The sequence below is a fragment of the Corvus cornix genome, chromosome 8 (genome assembly GCF_000738735.6).
Source record: "Corvus cornix cornix isolate S_Up_H32 chromosome 8, ASM73873v5, whole genome shotgun sequence".
NCBI lineage: Eukaryota > Metazoa > Chordata > Aves > Passeriformes > Corvidae > Corvus > Corvus cornix.
This window is the reverse complement of record NC_046338.1, coordinates 10,611,486-10,637,907: the sequence shown is the minus strand read 5'-3', so window position 1 is coordinate 10,637,907 and position 26,422 is coordinate 10,611,486. Positions and strand designations below refer to the sequence as shown.

Below are 26,422 nucleotides of genomic sequence, written 5' to 3'. Positions count from 1 at the left end.
GCCACTTGTCATCTTGAAAAGGCTGACTTGTGTCTCCTGCGGGCAGCAGGTTGAGGGAGGTGATTCTGCCCCTCTACTTTGCTGTTGTGAGACCCCACCTGGAGCACTATGTCCAGCTCTGGGGTCCCAAACATATGAATAACATGGACCTGCTGGAGCAGGTTCAGAGGTTACAAAGATGCTCAGAGGGCTGCAGCACCTCTCCTGTGGAGACAGGCTGAGAGAGTTGGGGTTGTTCAGCCTGGAGTAGTGAAGGCTCCAGGGAGACCTTACACAACTTCCAGTGCCTAAAGGGGCTGTAAGAGAATTGGAGCAGGACTTTTCACGAGGGCCTGTAGTGATAGGACAAGGGGGAATGACTTTGAGCTCAGAGGGCAGGATTAGATTAGATGTAAAGAAGACACTCTTCCCTACAAGGGCAGTGAGGCACTGGAACAGGTTGCCCAGAGAACTTATGGATGCTTCAGCCCTGGAAATGTTCCAGGCCAGGTTGGATGGGACTTTGAGCAACCTGGTCTAGTGGAAGGTGTCCCTGTCCATGGCAGGGAAGTGGAACAGGGTGATCTTCAAGATCTCTTCCAACTCAAACCATTCTGTGATTCTACAATATTACAAAGTTGGTCTTTCTTGACTAAAGGATGGCAAGTGCAGTTTCCAAGCCATCAGAAAGGCCAGAAATGCAGTTTGTCTCAAAACTGTTACCTGACAGTTGTCTGACTTTCTGTAGGAGGCTGTGTGTTGTGCCTGCTGCTGTTGTAACCCACTTTGGGGTTTTGGTGTGTATATACATGGCAATTCAAAATTGGAGCACATCAGAGAGGCAGCAGACCAGGGAAAACCTGTGTTGGAGTGGTGTTTTGTCAGAATTTTCAGGGCTGCTGCCTGCCTATAGCATGACACCAAAGGAAACACGTATTAGGAGAAACAGAGTGAAATTAAGGTTTTATTTAGGCATGAGGGACTGAGTGCAGTCTCTGAGGATGGCTGGGACCTTTTTCAGGTGGGTTTTGCTTACTTTCAAGGTTGCTCATTGGCACTTAAAGATTTAAAATGCATTTAGCACTGCGCAGTGTGAAAATTGCAGCCAGTCCCAGCCAAGGAGAGGTCAGTGTCCCTAGACAGGGTCTGTTAAGCACTCGGCCTTGTACACACTCAAAGGCATTTGCTGCTAAAGCTGTACTGTCAGGTCCCAGTCCTTGACACAAACGGTGGCGGATTATTGGCAACATCCGCTGGCTACAGCGGCACTTTTCCACGTTTCTAGATGACCGGACTGTGCTGGCCAAGCACCCTGGCGTGGGCCGGGCCTGGTACTGGTCCAGCCTCAGTCTGCGTTCGCTGCCAAACTTCTGCGAAGTATCAAATTCTACTCTGGCTTTGTTTACACACGGAAACTGTAGGAGTATAATTAGAGGGGTTCGTGTGCTCGGCTGGCAGATGCCTGTTGTGTGTCACCGCTCCGCGCCCGAAACTCACCCGCTCACTGCAGCACCCACGTACCCTGGGTTAGTGTTCACCTCGCGCTCAGCGCCCGCTGGACCGAGATCAGCTGCACCCAGCGAGACTCCCCGGGGCCTGGAGGCGGGGAGCGGGCGAGATACAGGAGGGATGCGGGTGGGATGCGGGTGGGATGCGGGTGGGATGCGGGTGGGATGCGGGCGGCATGGGGACGGTGCCCCCGCCGCGACTGCGCGGGCTGAGGGTGCCCCAGCCCGGCCCCTGCTCGAACGCCCCCTAGCGACTTCCTGGTCCCGCCCGCCTGCCTGCCTAGCAACCGCCCCGCGCCCGGCCTCCTGATTCGCTGGCCCGCCCCTGCCGGCCATCGAATTCCTATTGGCTGTGAAGCGGGAAGCGGGCAGCGATTGGCTGCGGCGGCGGAGGGAAGGGGCGGGGCGGCAGGGTGGGTCTCGGGCGGAGCGGAACGGCCGCGGTGGCGTCGGAGGTCCGCAGGACTATTTGGGCGCGTGGTGCGGAGGGATACGGCGGCTGGGCGTTGGTTTGAGGGACGGGCGGGGGCGGCGGAGGAGCGGGCCGCGCTGCCGACGGGACCACGGCGGGCGGGGACTCGGGTTCCGCCGCGCCGGGCCGGGCCGGTCAACAGGGGGGGGGGTGAGTCGGTGGCGTTCTCCGCCGTAAGAGGGAGAGCAAGCCGTGGGGTCCTGACGGGCACGCGTCCTCCGCCAATGAGGAGGCAGGGCCGGTGCGGACCCCGCGGCGATTGGCCGGCGGGTGGGGGGCGGGGCGGGTCCGGTGTCCCGCCTCCCGCGCAGACACCCCCGCCTCCTCCGCGCAGGGCTGGCCCGGCATCATGGCCTCGGAGCTGGAGAGCCTCAACCCTGGGCAGCGCATCATGACCTTCCGCCCCACCATGGAGGAGTTCCGCGACTTCAGCCGCTACATCGCCTACGTGGAGTCGCAGGGCGCCCACCGCGCCGGGCTGGCCAAGGTGCGACACTCCCTCTCCCCCCGGGCGGAGGCCGTGCCGCCGGCCCCGGGCCGCGTACCGGCCGCCTCCGCCCTTTGTTTACGCCGCGGCGCCGGTGGGGCGGGCGCGCCCCGGCCGGGGCTCGGCCCGAGTTCCCCGAGTTTGACGCTGTCCCCGGCCGCGGCCACCGCTCCCGGCCCGTGTGTCCCCGCAGATCGTGCCGCCTAAGGAGTGGAAGCCGCGGCAGTGCTACGATGACATCGACGAGCTCGTCATCCCCGCACCCATCCAGCAGGTGGTGACAGGGCAGTCCGGGCTCTTCACGCAGTACAATATCCAGAAGAAGGCCATGACGGTCCGCGAGTTCCGCAGGATCGCCAACAGTGACAAGTACGGCCGGTTCCGGGCACATAGAGTCTTGGAATAGTTTGGGTTGAAAGGGACATTAAAGATCATCTGGTTCCCCACCCTGTCAGGGTCAAAAACAGGCTGCTCAGGACCCCATCCAAGCAGGCCTTGAACGCTTCTAGGTTTGGGGCATCCACGGGGGCCAGGTCCTCCATGCGGCCTGGGGTCAGCAGTGTGAGCGTCATGCCCTGGGCAGATGAAGTTGCTTGTACAGTGGGCTGTGTGCATGGGGACCTTTGTCATCTGTGCAGCAAAATTACGTGTAATGGCAGCAGAACTTTGTGTTTGTGCTGTGGGCTCCTGTCTGTCTGTCCCCAGTAGCTAGACCATTGAAGTATTTATTGAGTAGTGGAGAAAGGAATGTTCATGACATAAAAAAGGAGACGAAGATCACTTGAAAAGGAGTTGGAGCAAAATAGCCTTTGCAGTAACTACTTAGAAATAACATTGGAATTGCCAGCTGCAGTCGGTCCATCAAAGCTTGTTTTATCTTTCAAAAGCAGTACAGACCAGATATTTAAGAGTTCTGTTTAATAGAATAATTTGATGTAAGTTACTGTTTTATGTTATATATGTAATTGTGTGGAATCTATGTATATAGATACACATTAAATAGATAAGACTAAGTTTGATCCCCCAGTGCTACACATAGTCCAGTATATAGTTAGAAGGAATGGGCATCAAAAGCAGGTATTTTGCTGGTAAACAGAGCATGTTTGACCATGGTGAGTGTGAAGGTTTGCTAGTTTCATAGTGGTGGGAAAACTTTGGGTTTGTTTGTATGTTTTTTAAGTTGTTCTTTGTATCATTTCTGGTTTTGACCGCGTTGTTGTTTCTAAGTAGCTTCAGCTAGAAGGTGAAATTGTTCTGAACCCGGAAAAGTGCACAAAGCAAAAATGAAAGTAAACTGAGAAACGGGAAAGTAATTTTCTTCCTGATACTTCCGTTCCCAAGTGTCACAGAAACAGAGCCATGACTGCTCTCACTTCTCTTCTGGCAGCTTAGGGGTCTGGCTGATAACACACATTAGGTATTTTTATTGTAGCTTTCCATTCTTTCAGTCGAGGAAAACGTTGGTTTAGACTTTTCAAATATCAAACTGCAAAGTCTTTAGTACCTTTCTTGGTTTTTTTCAGGTACTGTACACCCCGGTACACGGACTTTGAAGACCTTGAACGAAAATACTGGAAGAACCTTACGTTCAATGCCCCCATCTACGGAGCTGACGTTAACGGCACACTCTACGACAAGGTGAGGAAACTGTTCTGGTTTTCAGGTAACAGTTATCTGCATTGCATTCCATAAATACTAATGTGGTATTTGACTCTTACCTTTTGGAAAGAGTTAATGATAGTCTTAGCGTAGTTCCAGCTTTTGGAGTAGGCGGCTGACAGAGGTAGGGACCTTTGCTAGCACTTCAGTGTAGTGTAGTTTAGTTTAGGAAAGCAGAAAACACTATTGCCCAAGCGTTGCTTTGTCCTGAAGGTTGTGTGAGAGTTGGAAGTGTTGATCAGTGGATGCATGCAGTTTTGGTATCCACTGGTGTATGTATTTTTGTGGGACAGCTCTGTAGCCGTTAGGTGGCATGATGATAACTGTCAAAAGACAGTTTGCAATCTGCTTGTTTGTCTCCTAAATTACCATGATTTACTCTTTTAAAAGATGTTTGGAGTGAAAAGTGGTTTTGTTCAAGAGGGTTCAGACATCAGCTCAAGCTCAATCAACATCAGCTATTCTCTGCTAAATCTGTAGCTTCATGGTTATTTCTCCTTTTTAATCATTATGTTGACTGGTAACTCTCTTTCCTTCCTTAAAGGCCAGTAAGCAATCACTGTGCAAGCTACACCATGCAGAGTTGTTGGGTTTAGGTGAACTAGCTCACAGCTTGAGCCGCGTAATTCTGTGATGTGCTGTTTCACAAGTGTCTGTTAGCTTTTGCAAACTGTCATCTCAGCTGTGTGGTTTTGTTCTTTGTAATCCTTGTTTGACATGAGGCTTGTGTTTTACAGCATGTAGATGCGTGGAATATTGGCAGATTGAACACAATCCTGGATATTGTGGAGAATGAAAGTGGCATAACCATTGAAGGAGTGAATACTCCTTACCTATATTTTGGCATGTGGAAAACTTCTTTTGCTTGGCACACCGAGGACATGGATCTCTACAGTATTAATTACTTGCATTTTGGGGAGCCCAAGTCATGGTAAGATTTTCTAAGGAATCTTCTAGATGTAGAAAAGCAATACCATAAAATATTGGAGTCAAAGTCATGAAGCTAAGTGTTGACTAAAATAACTACCATTTCTCCAGTCTTGCACTGCAGTTCTGTCTGATACCAAGGATACTAGAAATCTGTAAGGAGCTGCAAAGTAGTGCATGTCCTGAGTAGAATTTGTTTGGTTACCTTCTAAGAGGGTCCTGTTTGCTGTCCTGATTTAGAGTTCTTCTGAATTACAGTACAGTGTGGATCCTCTCTGCGGTGGTAGGGCCAAAACTTGGCAGACTTGCTTATCATTTCCTGAGGCTCTAAAATGACCATACAGAGGTATGGTCACACAAGCACTGGGGGAACAGGCAGTTTTTAACAGACTTAGAGTTGTAGCTGTTTATCATATGGATGTCACTGAGTGGTTTGTCCAATGTCTGAGCTTTCTTGATTCTTTTTAGGCGAGGCTCCTGAATTCTTTATCATGGCTTGCATTTGAAGAGTGAATCATGCCCTTCTGTTCACAAATTAATTTCTCAAGCAACTTCAACAATTGTTTCCATGGCACTTTTGTTGGAAACTAGTATTTTTGGCTGCCTTTTAATACAACTTTGAAGAAAAAAATAATAGCTAGCACAATGTGACCCATGAACAGCCCCATGCAGTGGCAGTAGCAGGGAAACATGAAACAGAATAATTCAGTCTGTTGAACTATTTGGCCGTTGCTTCTTCTACAGTAGTACTTGGAAGAAGTGAGCTTTGCTGGTGTCTTTGATTAATTTAGCAAGGAGTCCATTCAGAATGTAGCACTGTATTCCAGAGTGAAAGCAAACTGAGTAGGTTGATTTATTGTAGTCACACCAGCCAGGAGTTTTGTGCCACCCATAAAAAGGTGTGTACAGAGAGAGACATACCCCTAAAGGGCACTCCGTGAGTTGTGCAGGTGTTAAGGCTGTGGCATCTGACTTAGTACCATCTTGGTCTGAGCAGCTGAAAGAGGTGATCCCATTTTCTGTCTTGCCCTGTGTTTCTCCTTGCACTGAGCATACTGAGATTGCACAGCTGTGAACTGAGACAGTTCAGGAAGTGCTCTTCCCTTTCTTGTTGCAATTCATGTTTTGCTGCACAGATCTGCTAATCATGTGCATCAGACTTTTTACTTCCTTGATTGCTTGAGCAAAAGTTGTTGAAAGAAATGGTCACGTTTTGGGTGTTGATTTTTCTTGGGATAGAAAAGTAAAAGTCCTCAATGAAGATTTTTAGCTTTATATTGAACTTTGAAAAAGACAAGTGTAGATACAGAGATTTTTTTTTTTTTTTAAGTAATTCACGCCTTGATGACTGATTATGATTTCCTGTCAAACTTTCAGATTTTGTTGTTGTCACTTTACTTATCAGATGTCTTCTTACGACTGCAGGTACTCTATCCCTCCAGAGCATGGGAAGCGGCTGGAGAGACTTGCAAAAGGTAATCAGGCAATTCATGTCCTGCCTTTTTCTAAAGATGGGATGGACAGCTGCAATGGGTTTCAGCTCTTTTAGAGAGCACAGGCTAGCATGACTGAACTGATAATTTGCCTTTTAGGATATAGATGACATTACTTTGTATTTGCTTATAGGATACACACAAGAGAAATGTCACATTACAAATAATGAACTTGTGGTCTGTCTAACCCTTAATGAGAAAATCATTAGCTATTGATTATTAAAACTTGAAGGTTATGGCCAAGGGAGGATCCCTCTATTTGAGGTCTTTCTTATGTTCTTTCAAACTGGCAGCTGTTAAAAGATAAATCTTGGGGAGCTGTCATTTTTCTTCAGCATGCAAGCTAGTACACTTCAAATAAAGTGGTCCATACTTGTAGGGAAAAAGTGTCTAGACAGTAATTTTTCATAAAAACTGCTGAAAAATAAATGTAGTTTGAGCACAATGGTAACATCTCTCCTTGTCTTTATTTTAAACAGGTTTTTTCCCGGGAAGTGCCCAAAGCTGTGAAGCATTTCTCCGTCACAAGATGACTCTCATCTCTCCATCAATTCTGAAGAAATACGGAATTCCATTTGATAAGGTGTAGAAAAGTAATCGTGGTTATACCAGCTTAATCAAGAGGTTCCTGCAGCCTTGTCTTGTTTCTGACAGCAGCCAGTAGCAGATGCTTAGAGAGGAAAATAGAAACAGGCAGGGGATAAGGCAGTCCTTCCTATTGTACTTCCATTTATCTGGCAGTTGGGGCCTGAAAGAGTTTGAGACAGAAAAATCTGTCAAGGGCTCCTGAAAACAAAAGCTTGGTTTTCTGTAATTTATTTTTTAATTTTTTGACTTAGAACTAAACATTACCTCCTGTGTTAGATTCACTTCACTGTTGAGATGTGTATTCAGCGAAGTGAGATTGTTATTTTTTTGTCTCAAACTTGGCCTTGCTAATTTTGTTTGTTGCAATCTGCTTCCTCGATAGAAAATAAGGGTTGTTCCCTGTTAATTTTTTAATTACATTAATAACTTTATAGGCTTCCTTAATTTCTCGGGTAATCACCTGCTGTTCCCACTCCCACACAGCGATATTAAAGATCTAGTCTTTGAGTTTATTCAGAAATACTATCCCATCTACCTGGACAGCTGAAGGGTTTTGTTGTTATAAACCTTTACAGTGGGGAAATGTTGAAGAGCAGCAGTAGAAGGCTGACTGAGAGTTGTACTTTAGTATGAACAGCAAAAGAAAACAGCAGTAAATTTCCAAGTTCTGTGTGAGTAGAAATTTACTTGATCTTAGATGCTATTCAGCCAAACCTGTAGCTGATACAGATAAGTATCTTTATGAGCTTCCTATAGCTGGTCACAGAGTATTTTGTATGTATAACCATTTCTGTGCTCTTTTCCTGTTGTGTTTTAGTAAAAAAACTCCTGAGCATGGCTTTTCAGTAAACAGCTATTTAACACAAGTAGCAAAATAGTGAAGGTCAGTATCAAGTCTATCCATTGCAGCAGGGAGCTCCAGTCACCATCTGTGAGTGGGGTTTTTGGGTGTGCTGCAGAAAGGAATACAGGAGCTCCTTTTAATCATATTCACCAAGTACATTCTTAAATTCTGAATAACACTGGGATGTCTCAATTGTCTTCTAGGTGACGCAGGAGGCTGGAGAGTTCATGATAACCTTTCCTTATAGCTATCATGCTGGCTTTAACCACGGCTTTAACTGTGCTGAATCTACCAACTTTGCTACTCTTCGGTGGATTGAGTACGGGAAGCAGTCGGTGCTGGTGAGTGGTCTGTTGCCATCATTAAGACCCCATTGTTTGTTCTAAGGGAGTGGTTTTGGGGCTTTTAAGATGCGATGTTTGCTTTCTCACAAAGTAGCAACATTCACCCCAAGTGCTGCTTCCTGCGCTTGTGTCAACCATGGATAGCTTGTAACGTGTTTTGTCATGTTTCATAACTTCTTTGTAACTTTGTGCAGCCTAAGTGAGGCTCAGGGGACTGGTTGTCTTTCCAGAGATGAAAGAGTATGCTTGGTGGGCAGAGCTCATCACTATTTTTCTTCAGTATTTTAACCATTATTTATGGACTGTTTAGCCTGGAATACAACTTTGGTAACTTAAATGACTTATCAAAATAAGTATCTTGGCTGAACCTCTAGAGTGAATAGTGTTATATCCCTGTAGAGGTGCCTTACGAACAAGGGTTATGTTTTCAGAAGCTAAAGTGAAGTGAATGCTTTAAAGCACTAGTTACAACCATGCCTGGATGAGGGCATGGTGACTCTACTGCTCTGGGTAGGCCCAGAGTTTATGTGGCTCTTATTCCTTCATTATAGTCTCTGGTTTTGCTGCCTGTTTCTGTATGAGCTCATTTTAAAACAGTCAGCAACTCTGTAAATAGACTGGTGAGCTTTATTTCCTAGTTTCCTAGTTGTTGTGATAACATATTTTTTTCTGTTTTGTGGTTTTTCCTGGCTTTTCTGCCATTTTTAGTAACCTAATATATACCCTTTTGATTTCCTGGGAAAGAGTGTTGAGAGTTCTGAGGCTCAATTACGTGTGAGAGTGGGATTTTGTTCCTTAAACTCCTGAAAGCAAAGTGCTGGAGAAATGCAGGATAGAATTGTTGAGTATTTGGCCTTACTTTAATATTTTCTGTGACTTCAGTGCTCGTGTCGGAAGGACATGGTGAAGATCTCCATGGATGTGTTTGTGAGGAAGTACCAGCCAGATCGTTACAAGCTTTGGAAAGCTGGGAAGGATGTGACTGTCATTGACCATGCTCTTCCAACCCCAGAGGCAGCAGAGTTCCTTAAAGGGGATCTCATGCAAAAAGTCAAGAATGGGAAACAGTGTGCTGAGGAGATGGAAACAGAAGAGACGTGTAAAGAGGAGGTGGCTGGGGATGAGACAAAAAGGTACTGCTTTATATAGTCCTCTGCTTTTCTATTGGATTATTATAATTTGAACCCAGTTGCAATTAAGTGTTTGCCATTCTGATAGAATAACAGTCAGAGTTAGCAATGCTCGTTTTTCCTGGCAACAGGGTTTACTCTTAGTATTTTTTACTATTGAAGTCCACATTAATAGATAGTCTGTGGTAAGCAGGAAACACACCAGCTTGGAAGGTGGTTCTTCATCTTGGGACAGACCCCCAAAGCCTGGATTGGCAGTGTGTACCCTGCACTGACAAGCCAGAAAAAAAAAGGGGCTATATTGAGATCATGGGGCAGTACTTGTTAACAAATTCTGGTAGAATCAGTGCTGCAAACTGTGACATTGGTGTTCAGTTCCTTGCTGAATGCCAACAGGCTAATCATCTTACATTTTGCAGTTAAATCTTTTTCAGTCAGTGCCAGCTACTGTTCCTAAAGCTGTCTTTGGTGGTTGATTTTTTTGTTGTTGGTTTGGTTTGGTTGAGGTTTTGTTTGGAGGGATTTTGTTGTTTAAGGTAAAGAATGCCTGGCTAGAGCATAGTTGCCTAATACATGATTAACATGCTGAGAAGTCATCTCTAAGGATTACTGACTTTTCTTCTGTAAAAGCAAAGAAAACATTTCAGAATAATTTGAAAACTATTTGGCTTTCCAGATGCTGTCTCATAAAACACTAATCCAAACCAGACTGTATTTTATGCATTCACACAGAAATTCAACACATTTACATGTTTGCTAACCTGACATAGGGATTTGTCTTCTGCAGCGTCCCCAAGCATCGCATAGGAACAAAAAGGCACAGGGTCTGCCTGGAAGTGCCTCAGGAGGTGAGTGAGAGTGAGGCCTTCCCTAAGGAGGAGCTGAGCTCCACACAGTATGAAGCGGACATGGCAGAGCCTTGTGAAAGGCCTACGAGTGAACTTGTGCAGCAAGGTGAGCAAAGGCTCAAACTTCGGGTAACCATGTGCCAGGCTTGTCTGGGGCACTCTTTCATATGATGCTTGTTGGTAGGATGCTTTTGTGTCCAAAAAAGCAGACACTAGTTTGTCAGAGCCATTGCTAGCACCTCAGAAATGTACTGTTATAAGAGAAATATTATCATTTTCTAGTTTTGGATTTTTACTCTTCTTATTTTGCCTGCCTGCATACGAAAAAAATATATAGGATGCCTCAGTAGTCTAAGTTCCTTTATATTTCTGTTGAGCAATGTGACCTGTTTATAGGAATTGCTTAGTAAAACATATGCACGCTTCCTGGTACAGTGGGTCTGGTATGCTTTACAGGTGTGTTACTTGTAATTTTGTAATAAGTAGGCTGGAGAAAATTCATATGGCTTGTAATGGGTGAGTTATCCTTGCTGTTAGGGGAGGAGCAAGGGGGCATATGGAACAACACAAGAACAGGGAAAACATATGGGATGCCCCCTCTTGTATTTTGTTTTCCAGCCCTTTGCAGCTTGTATTTAATAATCCTCTGTTGGTGTGTGGGTTTGTTTTTTTTTTTTTCTATTAAGTCTCCCATGAATGTTTGTAACCTCTTAACCACAGCAACATGTGGCCAGGAGCTGGGCTGTTTTAACTACATAGGTATCTGTATAAAGGATCATCTCTGTTTATTTTAAACTCATTGTCTGCTGGTTTTGTTTGATATACCCTAGTTCTTCTAATGGGAGAGGCAGTGAGCAGACGCTTTTATTCTCTCTCACTAAGCCATCTATGACTTTATAGGTGTTTGAATTAATCGTCTACTCTATATGGTGTACTGTTGCTTTTTTGAGTGTAGTAGTTTGCTTTTCTGTTTGGCTTTGTGCAAATAGTTGCACAAGTGTTCTCTTTCTGCCCAAACTTCAGAAAAAGTCAGTATATCTCTTCTTCCAGATCATGTGGACTCAGCCAAATTTGAGGAATTGAAAACAGTGAAGCTTGAGGAGGAGGAGGAACAAGAAGCAGCTGTACTGGATCTCTCCGTTTCACATGCTTCAAATTCCACTTCAGTGTTGCCAGCTTCAAAGCAGAGTGCTACATCCAGTGTTCAGTCCAGCTCACCTGCCTATTCTTCAGACTCTGAATCGTCTGATCCGTTGGCAAAACGAACTCTTCCTGGGCCAGCCAGGGTGTTCACAGTCCACAGCTATGCTAAGGGGGATGCTGGTGGATCTGACAATGAACAGACTTCAGGGAAGAAAGCCAGTGCCACCTCCAGTGTCAATGAGCAAGAACTCACAGAGGTACGAATGGCAAAAGAACTGAAAGCTGGAGAGCTGTAATTCCATGGTCAGGGATTTGCTGCGACAAAACTACCTATTTCTGCAGATGACAGTTTCATCCCACTGGTGTTTGCATAGCAGTTTGCACCTCTGGGTTTTGTTAAACACACAAGAATTTAGATTAAAGCCTTATACACTTAACCCCTTCTAGAAAGCAAGGAGATCACCTGTTTTGAGAACTTCTCTAAACTGTGTAAGTGCTGTAATGGAAAGGGTAGCTTGGTGTTTTTGACATGGTGGTATTACAAGCTGATTGAGGTCCTTTTGTAGTAAGAGCCACCTGTTTGCACCTAAAATGAATCTAATTTGCTCCAGCCTTTATTGCAAGCACATTGATGTGATGAGGGGTTTTTAATATAAAATTGCATACCTGGGTACATCCGTCTCCTTTTAAAAGAGAAGAAAGGATGCAACAAAAATATTGGTTGGGCGAATGTAAATCTGTGTATTTAAAAGCTGCCAATGAATTTTTATTAAACAACCTAAGAGAAGAGTTAGAATCTTACCTAGTAGTGTCTTTCCAATATTTTGTTTTCCTGTTTAAATTTGTGATTAGAGAATGGGAGGCCAGTAATGATTGGTCTATCTGCTGTTCCTTTTGCATAATTCTTGACTTCTAAGGACACAATCTGTTGATAATTGAGCTGAAACTGAGACAGTCGTCATGGCTATTTAAACTAAAGACATTCTGTTGCAGATACTGATGTCTCCATCGAATGCTCTATACAGGGAAAAGGTGAAATTTTCAATGGGTGTGGATTTTTTTTCCCCAGTGTGGTATATTTCAAAACAAATTTTCCATTAGGTGGCAACTGGGAATGCTAATTTCCATTTCAATATTTCTTAGAAGTCTTGTATCCAACTCTGTGTAAGAGATCAGAGGTAATGATTATTGTGTTCTCTTCTGGCTTCTTTTATGAAAAGAAGGTATTTAAACATATGTAAGATGCATTTAATCCAAGATTTACTTCTGCTTTAAAATAATAACAGATTCTAAAAAAAGGTTCTTATCTAGTGAGAGACTTTCTGGGCTGTTAAAATCATAACCTTTATTGCCCTGCTTGTCAGGTTAGTAGTAATTTTGTCAGTGTGTCACTTGTTTTTGTATGAGGCTAAGGGAAGAGGAAATAGCTGTTGTTGCAATCTCCTTATTCCAGTCTCTCTGGTAAGACATTAAGGCAAGTAATGAAGAGAAAGGATGAAAGTGTCCTTCATTTAAAATAACCCTTTTATTTGGAGATGTCTATGAGCTCTGTATTTTTTCTAGTTTATTATTTGTTTTTACTTTTAAATTTGGAATATTTTAAGTGACACACCAAGCGTGGCTTCTCCAGAATTCATGAGACTTCTTATCACAGCTCTTTTAAGTTGAACCATCCAGCTTGTCTTTCTTTGTTTCTGTCTTTTACACGATTCTTAAAGTAAACAGACTTGCATGAAAAGCTACACTGGGACCTGTGAAAAATGTCCATTCCACTGACTCGACAGAGCTAGTACAGCTCTGTCCAGTTTTTCGTAGCAAAAGTGCTCTGAGCACTTGGAAAAGGGTTTAGAGCTGAAGTTACTTGGTTGGAAGTAAAACTGTGGAAGCATGTGTGCATTTTGAAGAAGTTTCTCTAAGTTCAAAGTAAATTCCTTCCAAAATAATGTCAAAAGGGAACATGCTAACTGACAGCTGAATTGCTTCTCCTGGTCCAGGTGGGAAAGGAGTACGCAAGCTCAGTGAAGGAGAGTAAGAAATCCAAGGGTCGTCGCCAGCCGTTGAGCAAACTCCCGCGCCATCACCCGCTCCTGGTGAAAGACTGCATCAGTGATGATGGTAGGTAAAGCCTTATGCTCTCTGGGAAATTGGAGAGAGGGTCTCAGCTTCTGTGGGCAGTGTAGGATATTCCAGTAACTAACTGGTGATAAACAGGAGTCAGCAAGTGACGCCTCTGCCTCCTAGACAAGGTGCTTACCTCATTGCATCATTAAATTTTTCTCTCAAATGGTGTCATCTTTGTTTTCTGTACTTTACTTTGGAAAGAAAAATTAAACCAGTACCAGAGACTGTTGCCTAATTGCATCTGTCTTAGGCCATTCCAGTCATTGATGTAAATATTCATGATTTAAAAAAAACACCGAATGCCAGATTCTTTGGCTGGTGGCTTTAGTTTTGATGTTGATGTCGTTTGGAGCTGGTTCTGTTCTCACAATAAGCCTATCCTGTGTCTGCACTGTTGCTTGATTAGTAGAAGCCTCTTAAAAAGCAGACTGAGTTACTGGCTTCCATCACCCTTCTGTCAGTTTGCTTTCTGGCAGTCTTTCTTTCATCTCCATTCATAGCTTCTTGCCTTATTTAGTTTCATTTACAAGAAGAGCATCTATAAAAGGACACAAAATCACTGAGTGAGTGCTCTCTTATCGCAGAGGCATCAGAGCAGCTAACTCCTGAAGAAGAGGCTGAGGAGACAGAAGCATGGGCCAAGCCACTGAGCCAGCTGTGGCAGAACCGTCCACCAAACTTTGAGGCTGAAAAAGAATACAATCGCACCATGGCCCAGCAGCCCCCATACTGTGCTGTTTGTATGCTCTTCCAGGCGTATCAGGTATGAAACCAAGACTGGTCATGCTATCACCAGAGATAACAGAGTAGGTGCCTGTTGTGGTACATAGTTTTAAATATGGGGGTTTGCATGTTGCCAGTTAACAAAAGCTGTATCAATGTTGCAGTCTTCCCAAGGAATTGTTCCAGGAGAGCACATGTGAACATCCTCACACCTGTGATAGACCCCTGTGGGTTCCCAGGGGGCTCACTCAGCTGTTCAGCAGAAGCTTTTGTGTTTTGTGGCTTTTGCTCAAACCACAGAATGGAGCTTAAATGTTACTGGAGCTGACTATAAAATCCCATTTCTCTTTTCCAGACTGACTCCTTCACTGCTAGAATGTTTTCAGAAAAGTACTTTACGTCCTCTTGTAGCACATAGTCTTTGAGGAGCTGGCAAGGAAGAAAACTTTTTACTTAAAAGGATTAAGGGTTGTGTTTGTAGATGGTATAGATTGAAAGCTGTCTTGTCTTGGAGTGTATCCAAGACAGTAGCAGAGGATAGGGTGCAGAACTCCTGTAGTGTTGACTAAATGTGCAGGCAGGAGTCCCCACTGAATTTTTTGATACACCTAAGATTAATAATTTTAAGGTAGCTTGAACAGTTGTCTACATGTTTGACCTGCAACTTTGAGTAAGTTTGACCCTTCCCATACACTAACCATATTTGATTCATTTGTGATCACTGTATGGTTGTGGTGGCGCTAGAAACATATTCACCACAGTTTTGGAAGTAAAGACCTCACTTTTTTGTTGAAGGTTTATATTTCATATAGTTCTGATTTTCATGAAAACCGTAGGCCATAGTTTCTGTTCAGTCTTGCTATTTCTGTCTGAGATTAAGTTCTTAGGAATGGAAATTCTGCTTACAAACTGTATGGTACATGAGGATTTCACTAGTGCTGAAGGGTATAAAGTTAATAATTTGAGGACAGTTGAAGTTCTCTTAACTTCTTTTTTGTAAGAAAACTCTTAGCTGCAGGTTTTCAAATGTCTGTCCACACCAGACAGTGGAGCAGAAACTCTTCCAAGATGCGAGCTGTGGTTAGAGTTGTTGTTCAGAAAGTCTGTAGCAAGTCTGGAAACTCACTTCAGTTACCCATTCAAATAAAAAGTTGGCACAGAATGCCAGACAAATATGCACTTTTCCTTTGGGAAGAAGAGTGTCTGCTGCTTGGGGGGAAAAAAGTCATATTTTCTTCAACTTTGTTATAGATTTTCTTCAGTCATTTTGTCTTTTGCTTGACATTCAGTGTAAATCAGTAAGTTTTACAGAATTAGACTAAACAAGACTTGTTGAAAACATGTCCATTTCCTTCCAACTGTGAGTATTACCTGGACTTTTTTTCCCTAGCTTTTGATGCACTGTAGGAGGGACAGTGCAAATTCATTCTGCTACTGCCATTTCTGCTAACAGTAATTTTAAAAGATGAGGGAGGCTACTTCTGTGGTTGCCTATGAGGTACAAAAGATGGTTTAAACATTTTTTCAAAGAGAAAGATTAATTTCTGTTTAGCTGTTCAGAACAGTAGCTTGAATGGAAATATATCTCTGTAAACTTTGTATGTCTTAGCTGTTTGATTTGGCATTGGTTTAGAAGAATAAATTAGGAAAGATTAGCCTGAAAGTCTCCTGAGCTTTATATGGGAAACTGCATTTTTAGTCTGTTTATTTTCCAGGAACAAATTAATTTTAAAGCCCATTAGACTTGTTCAGAACTACACTGGGAAAAAGCAATGGGGATTGTAGTAGGTATCTATTCATGTGTTGGTAATCTTTCCATATCAAGGGTAAGGTAAGTGTACACTGATGGATAGCAGTGTTATGATCCTCTGTATTACAGGGGGAAGATGGAGAAGAGGTGTTGCCTGTAGAGAGCATGAGGTGGGCTTGGTGATTCCCTCTCTTCTGTCAGAAGAGATGCAGTTTGATGTGTATCTTGTTGCGCATTAGAGGGATACAATTCAGACTTTCCATTTAGTATTTGAGTAGAAAATAACTTCATTCTGAAGCCACAGCAGCTGAGGATTTTATACTTATAACTTTAAATAGTTATAAACATAACTATATTTTCACCTAACCTACCAACTCATCTTTCAGCACCTTCATTCGTTCTTTAAACTGGATATATGTATGAAATAATGTGTGAGTAAAGATGATGTGAGACCATTTTACTTGTAAAATTTAAATTCCCTATCCATCCCTCACAGGCAGAATGTGAAGGCAGCAGTCAAAACTCTGGAGTAACTCCAGCTGCTGCTGATGGGAAGATCCGAACTAAACCCCTGATTCCTGAAATGTGCTTTACTGCCACTGGCTGCAGCACTGACCTCAATCTTTCAACTCCCTACCTGGAGGAAGATGGAACCAGTGTACTCATCACCTGCAAGAACTGCCATGTCTGTGTTCATGCGAGTGAGTGCATCCAGATGTTACCCTAAGCTCTGGTGTTCTCTGTACTGAGTCTGTACATCATAGCAGCCCTCTGCCAGTTGATTTAACATACAAATAGACCAAGTTCAGCCCTTACCAGAGGAGGATATACTTGGGTGCTGTCCTGTGGGGTAGGCAGTTGGCTGCATGGGTGGCTTCAAATGCACACAGCATCATCCTGGGGCTCATTGATTTTAATTCCTGCTTTCTGCTTTACTTCTGGGCCCAAGGGAAATGGGTTTGAGTGTAAATAAGCTCTTGAGTGAGATGTGTCTGTTCTAGGTTGTTATGGTGTATCCCCTGACAAAGCCACTGAAGACTGGATGTGCTCCCGGTGTGCAGAAAATGCCTTAGAAGAGGTAAAGTTTTTCACAGATGGAGTCTTGCACATCTGGGAACCCGGCTACAAAGTTAATTCACATAGTGTTGTGGGTGTTGGGTTTTTTAATTATCCTGTGAAAAGAACAAAATTTAGAGAATGTTTCAGAGCCAGTCTCTTGTATTTTGGTACTTTAAAACCATAATGATATTGTTTTAACTGATGCAAAGCTGCTGAGCTCATTTGAGTCAGAGGGAAGATGTTCTGTATGAATGTGGGAATAGCTCCATTGTCTGTCTGAATTTATGGTAGTTATTTCTAAGCCAGAAGTAACTTGTGTTAATAACTAGGCAGGTATGCACATGTGAGGAAAGCAAGAGGAATGGGATTCCCTCAAATAGCTATATAGACTCTAGGTCAGTAGAATGGGTCAGCCTTTTGATTATTATTTCCTCATCTGTTTGTTCCAGATCCTTTTACATATCCCCAAAGGAAGGATATAGGGTATAGCAGGTGTAAAATGATCCCGTAACAAACAAGTTGACCCTTCAGTGGTAGGTCTGCTTGCTTTCAACAGACTTGGGGTCTGTATTTGTTGCCCTAAGGGCAGCAGCTTTTGAGAGCTGAGGGTCTGATCTGTACAAAGTAGTTAGCTCTCTTCTGACAGCAAAATCATTTTCTTCTTCTGGATGTGCATTTTGAGGTGGAGGTTCTGCAGTAATTGTGGTGCTGAACTTCGCTCTTCCAGCTAATGCTTTCTTTACTCCAGGACTGCTGTTTGTGTTCATTACGAGGAGGAGCGCTGCAGAGAGCCAATGATGACAAGTGAGTGTTCCAGATTTTTTGGATTTTAAGGAGAGGCTCAGTTCCTAAGTATCTGAGGGTAAGCTGGTAAACTGTCTGCAGTTGGTGTAACAGAGTGACCAACAACACCCTTCACACTTCGTGTGTTCATTGCCTTCTCATGGAGGAGTTCATATCTCTGTAGGTAATGCCTGGTTCTCATTCTGTTGGTAGCAGCTGTTCACCGCTTTTTGTTTGATAGTGCAGACCTGTAATGTGCAGAGGTATAACCTACCACATAAAAATAAGGTTCCAAATGAACTAACATCTCTCAGTACTTTCTCTACAGAGGATTTTGATTTTTCCGTCTCATTGTGGTTACAGTGATGACAAAGGGCAACCACAGTTTTAAGCAGCACAACGTTGAAATTCAGGGTACCTCTACAGCATAATGTGCATGCAATTGCCTGTTCTGTGTCCTTTGGGTGTGGCGCATCATCTAAAGTTATTTGATGCAAAGTAGCAGTGGGGCAGACTTGTAGCACCATGAAATAACTGAAACTTGGTCAGGCAGCCTTTTATCATGCAGGAGTCACTAAATTGCTCTCCTGTTAAGCCCCTTAGTAGCAGATTTTAAGTACGAAGAAGTCTTGTGTTTGCCCTACGTGTGACCTGTTAGTAGCAGTAGGAAGAAAGATCACACTGATCGTTCTCAGAGGTTATTTATTGTGGTTTTTATGGCAAACTTGAGTAGAACTGTATTTACTTAAACTCTGAAGCATCCTCTGTTGGCCTAATGCATAGTGATTTCTTTTTCCTCTCTTCTGTCCTGACAGGTGGGTTCATGTGATGTGTGCTGTGGCTGTACTGGAGGCAAAATTTGTGAACATCGCAGAGCGGAGTCCTATAGACGTTGGTAAAATCCCCCTGCAACGTTTCAGACTGGTGAGGATCACCTGTGCTGCATCGGTGGTGTCTCTAGTTCATTCAGAATCTGAGGGGCTTTGCTTATCCCTTCAAACCCAACTCATCTCCTCTCCAGACTGAACTGTATAGTCTGCTCAACTCTTTGTATGAGAGGTGGCAGTTATCCCTGTTGCCATTTTTTTTTAATCTTTCCTTGTTCTAGTGTGTGTTCATTCACATGAAGAGCCAGCAAAAGGGGCACGGTTTTCAGTATGTGGCAAATTACATTTATACAGTGGTGTAATGGTGATAATTTGTTGTGCTTGTTTTTCTAGTTTCTAGTATTTAACTTGCTTTGTCGACTGCTCTCAAGCACTGAGATGCCTCAGGATATGTGAAGCATTCCTATAATGGGTGAAGGTCTTCAGCAGGAAAGCAACTGTACTTAGCTGTTTTAACAGCTCAGTGTTGAGGGGAAAATGACTCTGCTTTGCATATGCATTGCAGATAACATTCTTTTCCTACAACTGCCCAGCAGGCTTACTTGAGTCACTGGTAGTTGTGATAGAATTTTAACTGTTACTTTGTGGTCATTTCCCATTAATCTAGTCTTGTTTGTATTTATGTAACTTTTTAGTCAAGTGCTGAAAGGCCCTATTGAGATGGAACATTGCAGACTAATTAAGACCTGTTGCTGGCACCCTTAGGTTGCATGCTTTGTGCATGTTGAGCTGGTAGATATTTAACTGAAGTTTTTCCTCTATTACTTTACTTATATACATTATTGTCTTGTCGTAGACTAAAACTGCCTGGTTCTGTTTAGTTAGAAAGCAGCAGTGTTTTCCAAGAGGCTAAATGGCACAGCTGTTACATGATAAGCTATTATAGCTAGACCAGCTAGCCCTTGGTGTGGGGTAAAAGCTAGTGCCAACCAATAACCTCCAGCTTTCTGTCCACAGAAATGCATCTTCTGCAAGAAAAGGAGAAAGAGAATTGCAGGTTGCTGTGTACAGTGCTCACATGGTCGGTGCCCCACATCCTTTCATGTCAGCTGTGCCCAAGCCGCAGGAGTCATGATGCAGCCTGATGACTGGCCATTTGTTGTCTTCATTACCTGCTTCAGGCATAAGACTCCATCTCAGGCAGAGGTGAGTAGGTGTGTTATTCCCACGAGTTGAACTGCAGTGTCTTGGAGGCACTGAAAAGTTTTTAGATTGTGTGATTCTTTTGAAACTTCATTGAAGACTTGGCTGTCTCACAGTATTTAATGTAATCTAATGGTGTTGGTCTTGGATTCTAATACCAGCCTTGCTGCTACTCTGATCTTAGTCAGGTCCTCTACTGTACTTTGGTTTGTGGACCAGAAGGATTGAAAGCATCACATCCCTCCTGTGGCTGTTGTAATAAGGAACAGTGGTGGGGTTATGCTGTGATACTTAATATGCAGGAGTTAGTGCCAGTACTCCAGCAGTCTGCATGAATGGTCTCAGAATTTCACATTTAAGTGATTGATTAGTTTCTAAAGTTCCCATGCAGCCTTTTTAACCAAAACCACAACAATCTATTAGAGAATGTTTTCTATAAAGGCCTTCCATTGCTCTGAAGAATGAGAATCCAATTTACTAAGTAAATTAAGGACAGTAGCACGTAACAGATTAGACTTTAGGCATTTAAAATTCTGGAGGTAGAACTTCTCTAAAATGCTGCAGGTGATGGCTTAAGTAGAGTAACTCACCTGAACTAAAATGTTTTACTTTGTTGTCTGCCAGCACTGGAGCCATGGTCTTCAACACATTCTTTATTTTGAGTGATTATATAAAAAGTGATTTTTCTCTTCTCAGCGAGCTAAGGCTGCACTCCAGGATCTGTCCCCTGGACAGATAGTCATCAGCAAGCACAAGAATGGTCGCTTCTATCAATGCGAAGTGGTCAGCCTTGCAAAGGAGACTTTCTACGAGGTCAACTTTGATGATGGCTCCTTCAGCGATAACCTGTACCCAGAGGACATTGTGGTATGTTTTGCAGTGGGGTTCTGGTACAGGTCACATGATATGAGTCAGTTCCTGCTGCTGTAGAGCAGACACATCAGGGATCTGGTAATTGTTCCCTGGGTCCTGTAGCAGCTCAGATGTGCTGCAGGATGGCCTTAGAGATGTTACCTGAGAACGACTTAACTGAGGCCATATAAGGACAGGTATAATAGGGAGTGCAGCTGATCTCTGGCTGCTTAGCAATGGTAAGTCTGAAGGAAAACTTGCTGATACTTGTATGCCATTCCCACATCAAGTACTTTGAAGTTGGTACCACTGTTGGGATTTAAATGCAGATGACATAAATGGATGCCTCTCAGCCTAGTTCTCCATCCCTAAAATGGAGAATTGTTGGGGTGGTGTGCAGTGTGCCTCCTTGGTGGTTTTCTGAATCTTCACATAAAGAACCTGCTTACCTTTCTTGTCTCTCCCATCTTCCCTCTTCATTCTAGAGTCGAGATTGTCTTCAGTTAGGTCCCCCTGCTGAAGGGGAAGTCGTGCAAGTGAGATGGACAGACGGACAAGTTTATGGAGCCAAGTTTGTTGCATCACACGCTATCCAGATGTACCAGGTACAAAACTGCTGTCTGAAAATGCATCACTCAGAACAAGCCAATCATGTTAACAGGGTTGCTATAGGGGAGTCTCGCTTAAACACTCCAGAGTAAGTTACTCTCACTGTGTTAGCAGTGACAGATGCTGGCAACAGTTGCTGGTAGTAATTGCTTGCAGTTCTATGTACATCTGGCTACCTACTTGAGCGTCCACTTCTGAAAACTGCTGGTCTGCAATTCTTCATCAGACTGTGTTCCTGTAGTTTAAAGTACTTAAAATAAGTTTATTTTGCTTTTTTCTAGTGAGAGTGCACTATACCTTTCACGCTTCCAAAGGGATGAATATTCAGACTGTATTAAAGTGAACAGCCACATTGTCTTGTCAGGTGTTAAAAGAATATCCCAAAAAAAGTTTTGATTAAAGTCTGTTCCAGCGTGCATAGCTGCATATGTATCTTACAAATTTCAAGTGGTAGAAGATTATTTCACAAGAGAACTCTGTGGGGAGAAGGCAAGTTCTGGGTAGCTGTGGGAGGGTTCTAACTTGTGAGACTTCTGACAGAACTTCTGGTTCTCTTCTAGGTGGAATTTGAAGATGGTTCACAGCTGATGGTGAAAAGGGATGATGTATATACTCTTGAAGAGGAGCTTCCTAAGAGAGTGAAGTCAAGGCTGGTAGGTAAATGGGGTGCAAATGCTACTAAAGAAGTTCGTTGAACTTTTATCTGTGCTTGAACAGCACTCTGAGCACGTGGCAGCAGCAAAATAACAATCTGTTGCTCTCCTTAATCATTGCAAAGCTCAGTAGTTGATCAGGCTACAAAAGCAAAGTTCTGTCTCACTCTGGAGAGAATTTCCCCTTCTGCAGGGGTGTGAGTTTGTATCATAGAGTCACAGATTGGGAGAGCATGTTAATGCCCTTTCATACCTGTATTCTTAAGTTCCATTGTTTACTTCCATTGCAAAGAATGGTCCAGTTCCTTCACTTACCCTTTGTTCTGAGAAGCTCTTAATAGGCTTGCATCAAAACAGCTGGCTGTTTCTTGAGACTGTAAAATAATTCAGGTGGGACAGGACCTCTGCAGGTCTCCAGACACCTGTTCCAAATAGGGGTAGTTTTCAGAAAGGGTTGCTCATGGGTGTCTCCAATTAAGTTTTGATTATCAATAAAGATGGAGATCCCACACCCCCTGTTTTTTTTGCTTTACACTTTTCCACTACAAAAGTTGTGGTTACAGACGGCACACTGGGGTGTTTTGCTGTACAGCACAAACATGCACACCCTGATGCAGATCTGTTGGCAGGCACACAGGATGTTAGAGGCTTAAGAATGTATTACAGCTGAATTCTGTGACCAGGAGTTTAAGCATGCCTGCTCCATAAAGCAGAGATTGTGCTAGACTGTTTCAAAATTGGAACAGCTGACTCTGTTTATTACTTTGAGAAAGTGATTGTGAATTTAAATTAGGTGCTCAATTACATTTGAAACTTGAGATTCTTTAGATCTCTGATTACAGTTCACTTAAATGTATCCCCAGACTTGTAAATCCAGTTTCTTAAATATTTTCTTTTTGTGTTTGGTCAGTTTTTGAAGAAGTCTGAATGTTCCCAAGTGTCTTGGCTTGGTTCTTTCTTACATGCAATAGGAGGATGTGAAGACAAGGGATTTGATCTGTGCTCTAGTGACTAATTCTGTCTTTTTCTCTTAGTCAATAGCTTCAGATATGCGCTTCACAGAGATCTTTGAAGAGAAGGAGGTCAGTCAAGAGAGGAAGAGACAAAGAGTGATCAATTCACGCTACCGTGAAGATTATATTGAACCTGCCTTGTACCGGGCCATCATGGAGTAAACGCTGCCTGTGGCAGAGGAAGAAGATGCCCACCTCCCCCAAGGATTTAAACGTTCCAGTACAACAGGCCATATTTGGATGCTTTGAATCCAGGGTTTCTTTTGGGGTTTTGTTCTTTTATATTTTAAGGAAGCTAAAAAGCTGATGCTCTGCAGTAGCTGTAAGGCAGCTGTTGGATAGTGAAAGAGATCCCATTTGCTGAAGCTGATGCCTGCAGACTGCTGGTCTGAAGTTGGGTCCTTACCAAATAAGCCAGCTTGGGGATGTTGCTTTCATCTTCTTGAGCAGTCTTGCTTTTTCTTTAGAGACAATTTGGACAGGTGGCAAACTCTTTGGGGAGTTGTTGCCAGGAATCCTGGCAGCTTGCAGGATAGTATGGTCTATTGTTTTAATTGAATAATGTTCCTGAATTTAGGAGTCTCCCTGGTGATCACACCTGGGCTTGGGCAGGCAGTATTACTGGTGCTGGAAATGGAACCTCTTTTATATTTATATCCCTTTTTTTTGTTGCAAGCAGCTTCAGTCTCTTGTTTCTCAGCACCTCCTTTCTGAGGTTGAGCTGTAGCCTGTTCAAATCTGAACAGACAGGAGGTGCTTGTGTGAACAGGTGAAATGTGAAATTGAAACCTGTAGGACAAATTATTTAACCTTCCATTTAATATTTTTGTTCTGATAGTGCTTTTGACTTACTTAATCATGAGTTTAACTGTTAATAGAATGTGCCTCAGAACCAATGAAATCTCTCTGGAGCCTTGTGAAGTGCAGCCTTCTAACAAGAATAGGTGTTCAGCTCCCAATAGACATTCAGCTCCCAAAGAGTTTCTTTTGAGTTTCTCTAAGGCAATATGACTAAAGGGACAGTCCTAACTCTCCCTTCTTGAAATCCAGGCATCACAATGTTGGGGATGATAGGGCAGCGGTATCTGAAGCAGTGCAGTCCCTCCTCTGGGGCAGCATTGTCTATCGTGTGTCCGCAGGCTTTTGCTTACAGCAGCTAATACTGGGTCTGTGACAGAGAAGTATGCACTGAGCCGTGTGTATTACTGAAAGGCTGTGCAGTGCTCTTCTGAAGCCGGAGTGCTGCCATGTTGCTGTCTGGCAAAGGTTACCGCAGCATTTTTGTAGAGTATTAGGACACATCTCAGTTGTGGTGGAGAGAATTTGCTACCCCAGCCATAGGAAGCTGAGTTGAGCTGGGTAGTAGGTGTACCTGGAAGATGTGCCAACTTGCTCCTAATAATTTAAGCATTAACATACCACAGTAGGAGCAGTGTAAATACATGTTCCTTTCCCGTTCTGTAGGAAGGGGATTTTGGGCTGTGGAGCAGATTGGCCACCTTCTTTTTGCATGGAATGATGGGGTGAATTTTCCTACTGGAGAGAATCATGACTGCGTGTTCTCCAGAAACTGTTCAAGAGGAGAATTTTCTAATGAAACAGACCTAATGCATCCCTGCTTCTATAGGGACATGGCAATGTGTCTGCAAAGTCTGGATTTGTAACTTTTTTCCTTTTATTACATAGGAGCGCTATAAACCAAACCCTTCTGAAACCCCGGTGCATCGATTTGTGATTAGCAATAAAATGTAGTATTGAGTAGTGATACAACTCTTGATCAGAAAAGAAATAAACTGCAACTTTTATACAGAAAATCTTTAGCCCTACATTTTTATAGGGTGAGGAGGATGATGTAAGTAGCAAAGATTTGCACAATCACTGTTTTGCATAGAGGTAATCTGTCCTATTTTTGTGGTGGAATACCTTGTTCATCAGTATTGGAAGGCTTAAACAGATTCTGAACCGAGATAATGGCTTTTTTTTGTGGTGTTTGGTTTGGTTTTTTTTTTCCTTTTAACATGTCCAAAACTCCTGGTCTCAGGGTGTTAAATGATTTTCTGATGGATGGGGGAGTTGGCTTGATAAAACCAGGATCTGTTAAGACTGGAATCTGGTAGCTGCAGTTAATCTGGTCCAAGCAAGAGGAATGAAATTGCACTTTGACATCTGAGCTTGTATGTAAGCCTCTGAAGTGATGTGCTGTGAGCAAACGTGGAGAAGAGCTGGTGGGGTCTTAACAAACTTGCCTCTGTTCTGTCAGAGTTAATTTGGTATTAACTTCTCATAGGATGAACATTACCTGTGTGTTACTGAAAAACATACTCCTTGTCTCAATCTGCCACTCTCCCTCCACAGAAAAGGTGCCTGCATTCAGGCGTTGTCCCCAGACTGCCCTAGAACTAAAATGCACCTTTTAGGTGCCACATGCTATGCTGCAAACACCTTGCTCAACAGCTTCATCCTAAAATGATGACCTAGTAGGAAACAGCTGGATTTGTTTGGTGTTCTTGGAGTTGGTTCTTGGAGTTGCCCTGGGCAGGGCCAAGAGTTGGATTTTATTGATCCTTGTGTATCCTTTCCAACTCAGGATATTCTGTTGTTCACCTGCAGCAGATTTTGCCACTCACCTTTAATAGTACTAAGTGACTTTCAAGAGCTCCTGTGCATAGTATTTGTTCTGGAATAGGAGCTTTGCTACCTGTTTTTGGCATGTTTTCTGCAGGTGCCAGATTTGCTTTTGTCAGTTGACTGCATTGTGTTTGAAACCACTGCCATCCTGTACTCTGAGACAAAGGGCCTTCCCAATTTTCCTGTCAGTTCTTGTGTTGCATCATTCAAATGTGAGCATACTGTTACCTGCTGCAGGGACTAAACTGCAGTTTTGGCTTCTCTCTGTGAACTTAAAATCAGTGACCCTGATGTTTGAAGGGCCTTTATTACCTGACTTTGCAAAAGCAATTTGGTTTATGGCTTGAAGTATAACAGATAGCAATAAAAGCTCTATACAGAGCAGCTGTCTCAAAAGTACATAGGCTTTCCATTACCTAGACTTTTATCGTGTCTGATAATTTTCTCCAGTGGTTTTGGTTTTTTTGGAAGTGTGTTTATCCCTTTTACAGCATCATTCCAGTGAGGGTGAGATGCTGCCAGATGATCAGCTAGTCAGGCATTTCTTGAATATGTTCAGTACAAAATCATGCTCAATATGCCCCACAGGAGCTCTGGTGGCCCTTTGTTTGGTTCATTGCATGTGGTGCTACAGGCAGTAGACCTTTTTACTTCACTTTTCATGAAGCTTCCATCTGTGACTGGTCCAGGTTGGACCCACAAAAAGTGTTTCTTGTATAAACAAATAGTGGATTGCCCTTAATTCAGGATGAGCTTCACAAGTCAGTGATAACTATTCA

General features: G+C 43.3%; 1 protein-coding gene across 2 annotated transcripts; it reads left to right on the top strand.

Annotated features, from left to right (window-relative positions):
* The first annotated feature begins 1,895 nt into the window (after positions 1-1,895).
* On the top strand, positions 1,896-26,042 carry KDM4A (lysine demethylase 4A). 2 transcript variants are annotated; one of them, XM_039555679.1, is made up of 22 exons: positions 1,896-1,942; positions 2,294-2,446; positions 2,640-2,815; positions 3,970-4,084; positions 4,843-5,036; positions 6,458-6,507; positions 7,005-7,108; positions 8,161-8,298; positions 9,184-9,434; positions 10,219-10,385; positions 11,330-11,679; positions 13,417-13,537; positions 14,128-14,306; positions 16,513-16,717; positions 17,018-17,094; positions 17,824-17,879; positions 18,674-18,782; positions 19,703-19,891; positions 20,585-20,755; positions 21,226-21,345; positions 21,910-22,002; positions 23,037-26,042. In XM_039555679.1, exons 2-22 carry the CDS (start codon positions 2,309-2,311, stop codon positions 23,175-23,177), a joined length of 3,144 nt encoding a protein of 1,047 aa, XP_039411613.1. In that variant the 5' UTR covers positions 1,896-1,942; positions 2,294-2,308; the 3' UTR covers positions 23,178-26,042. The 2 variants fall into 2 exon arrangements, with proteins under 2 accessions (XP_039411613.1, XP_039411614.1); XM_039555680.1 differs by having other exon boundaries at positions 1,923-1,967.
* Positions 26,043-26,422: the final 380 nt, after the last annotated feature.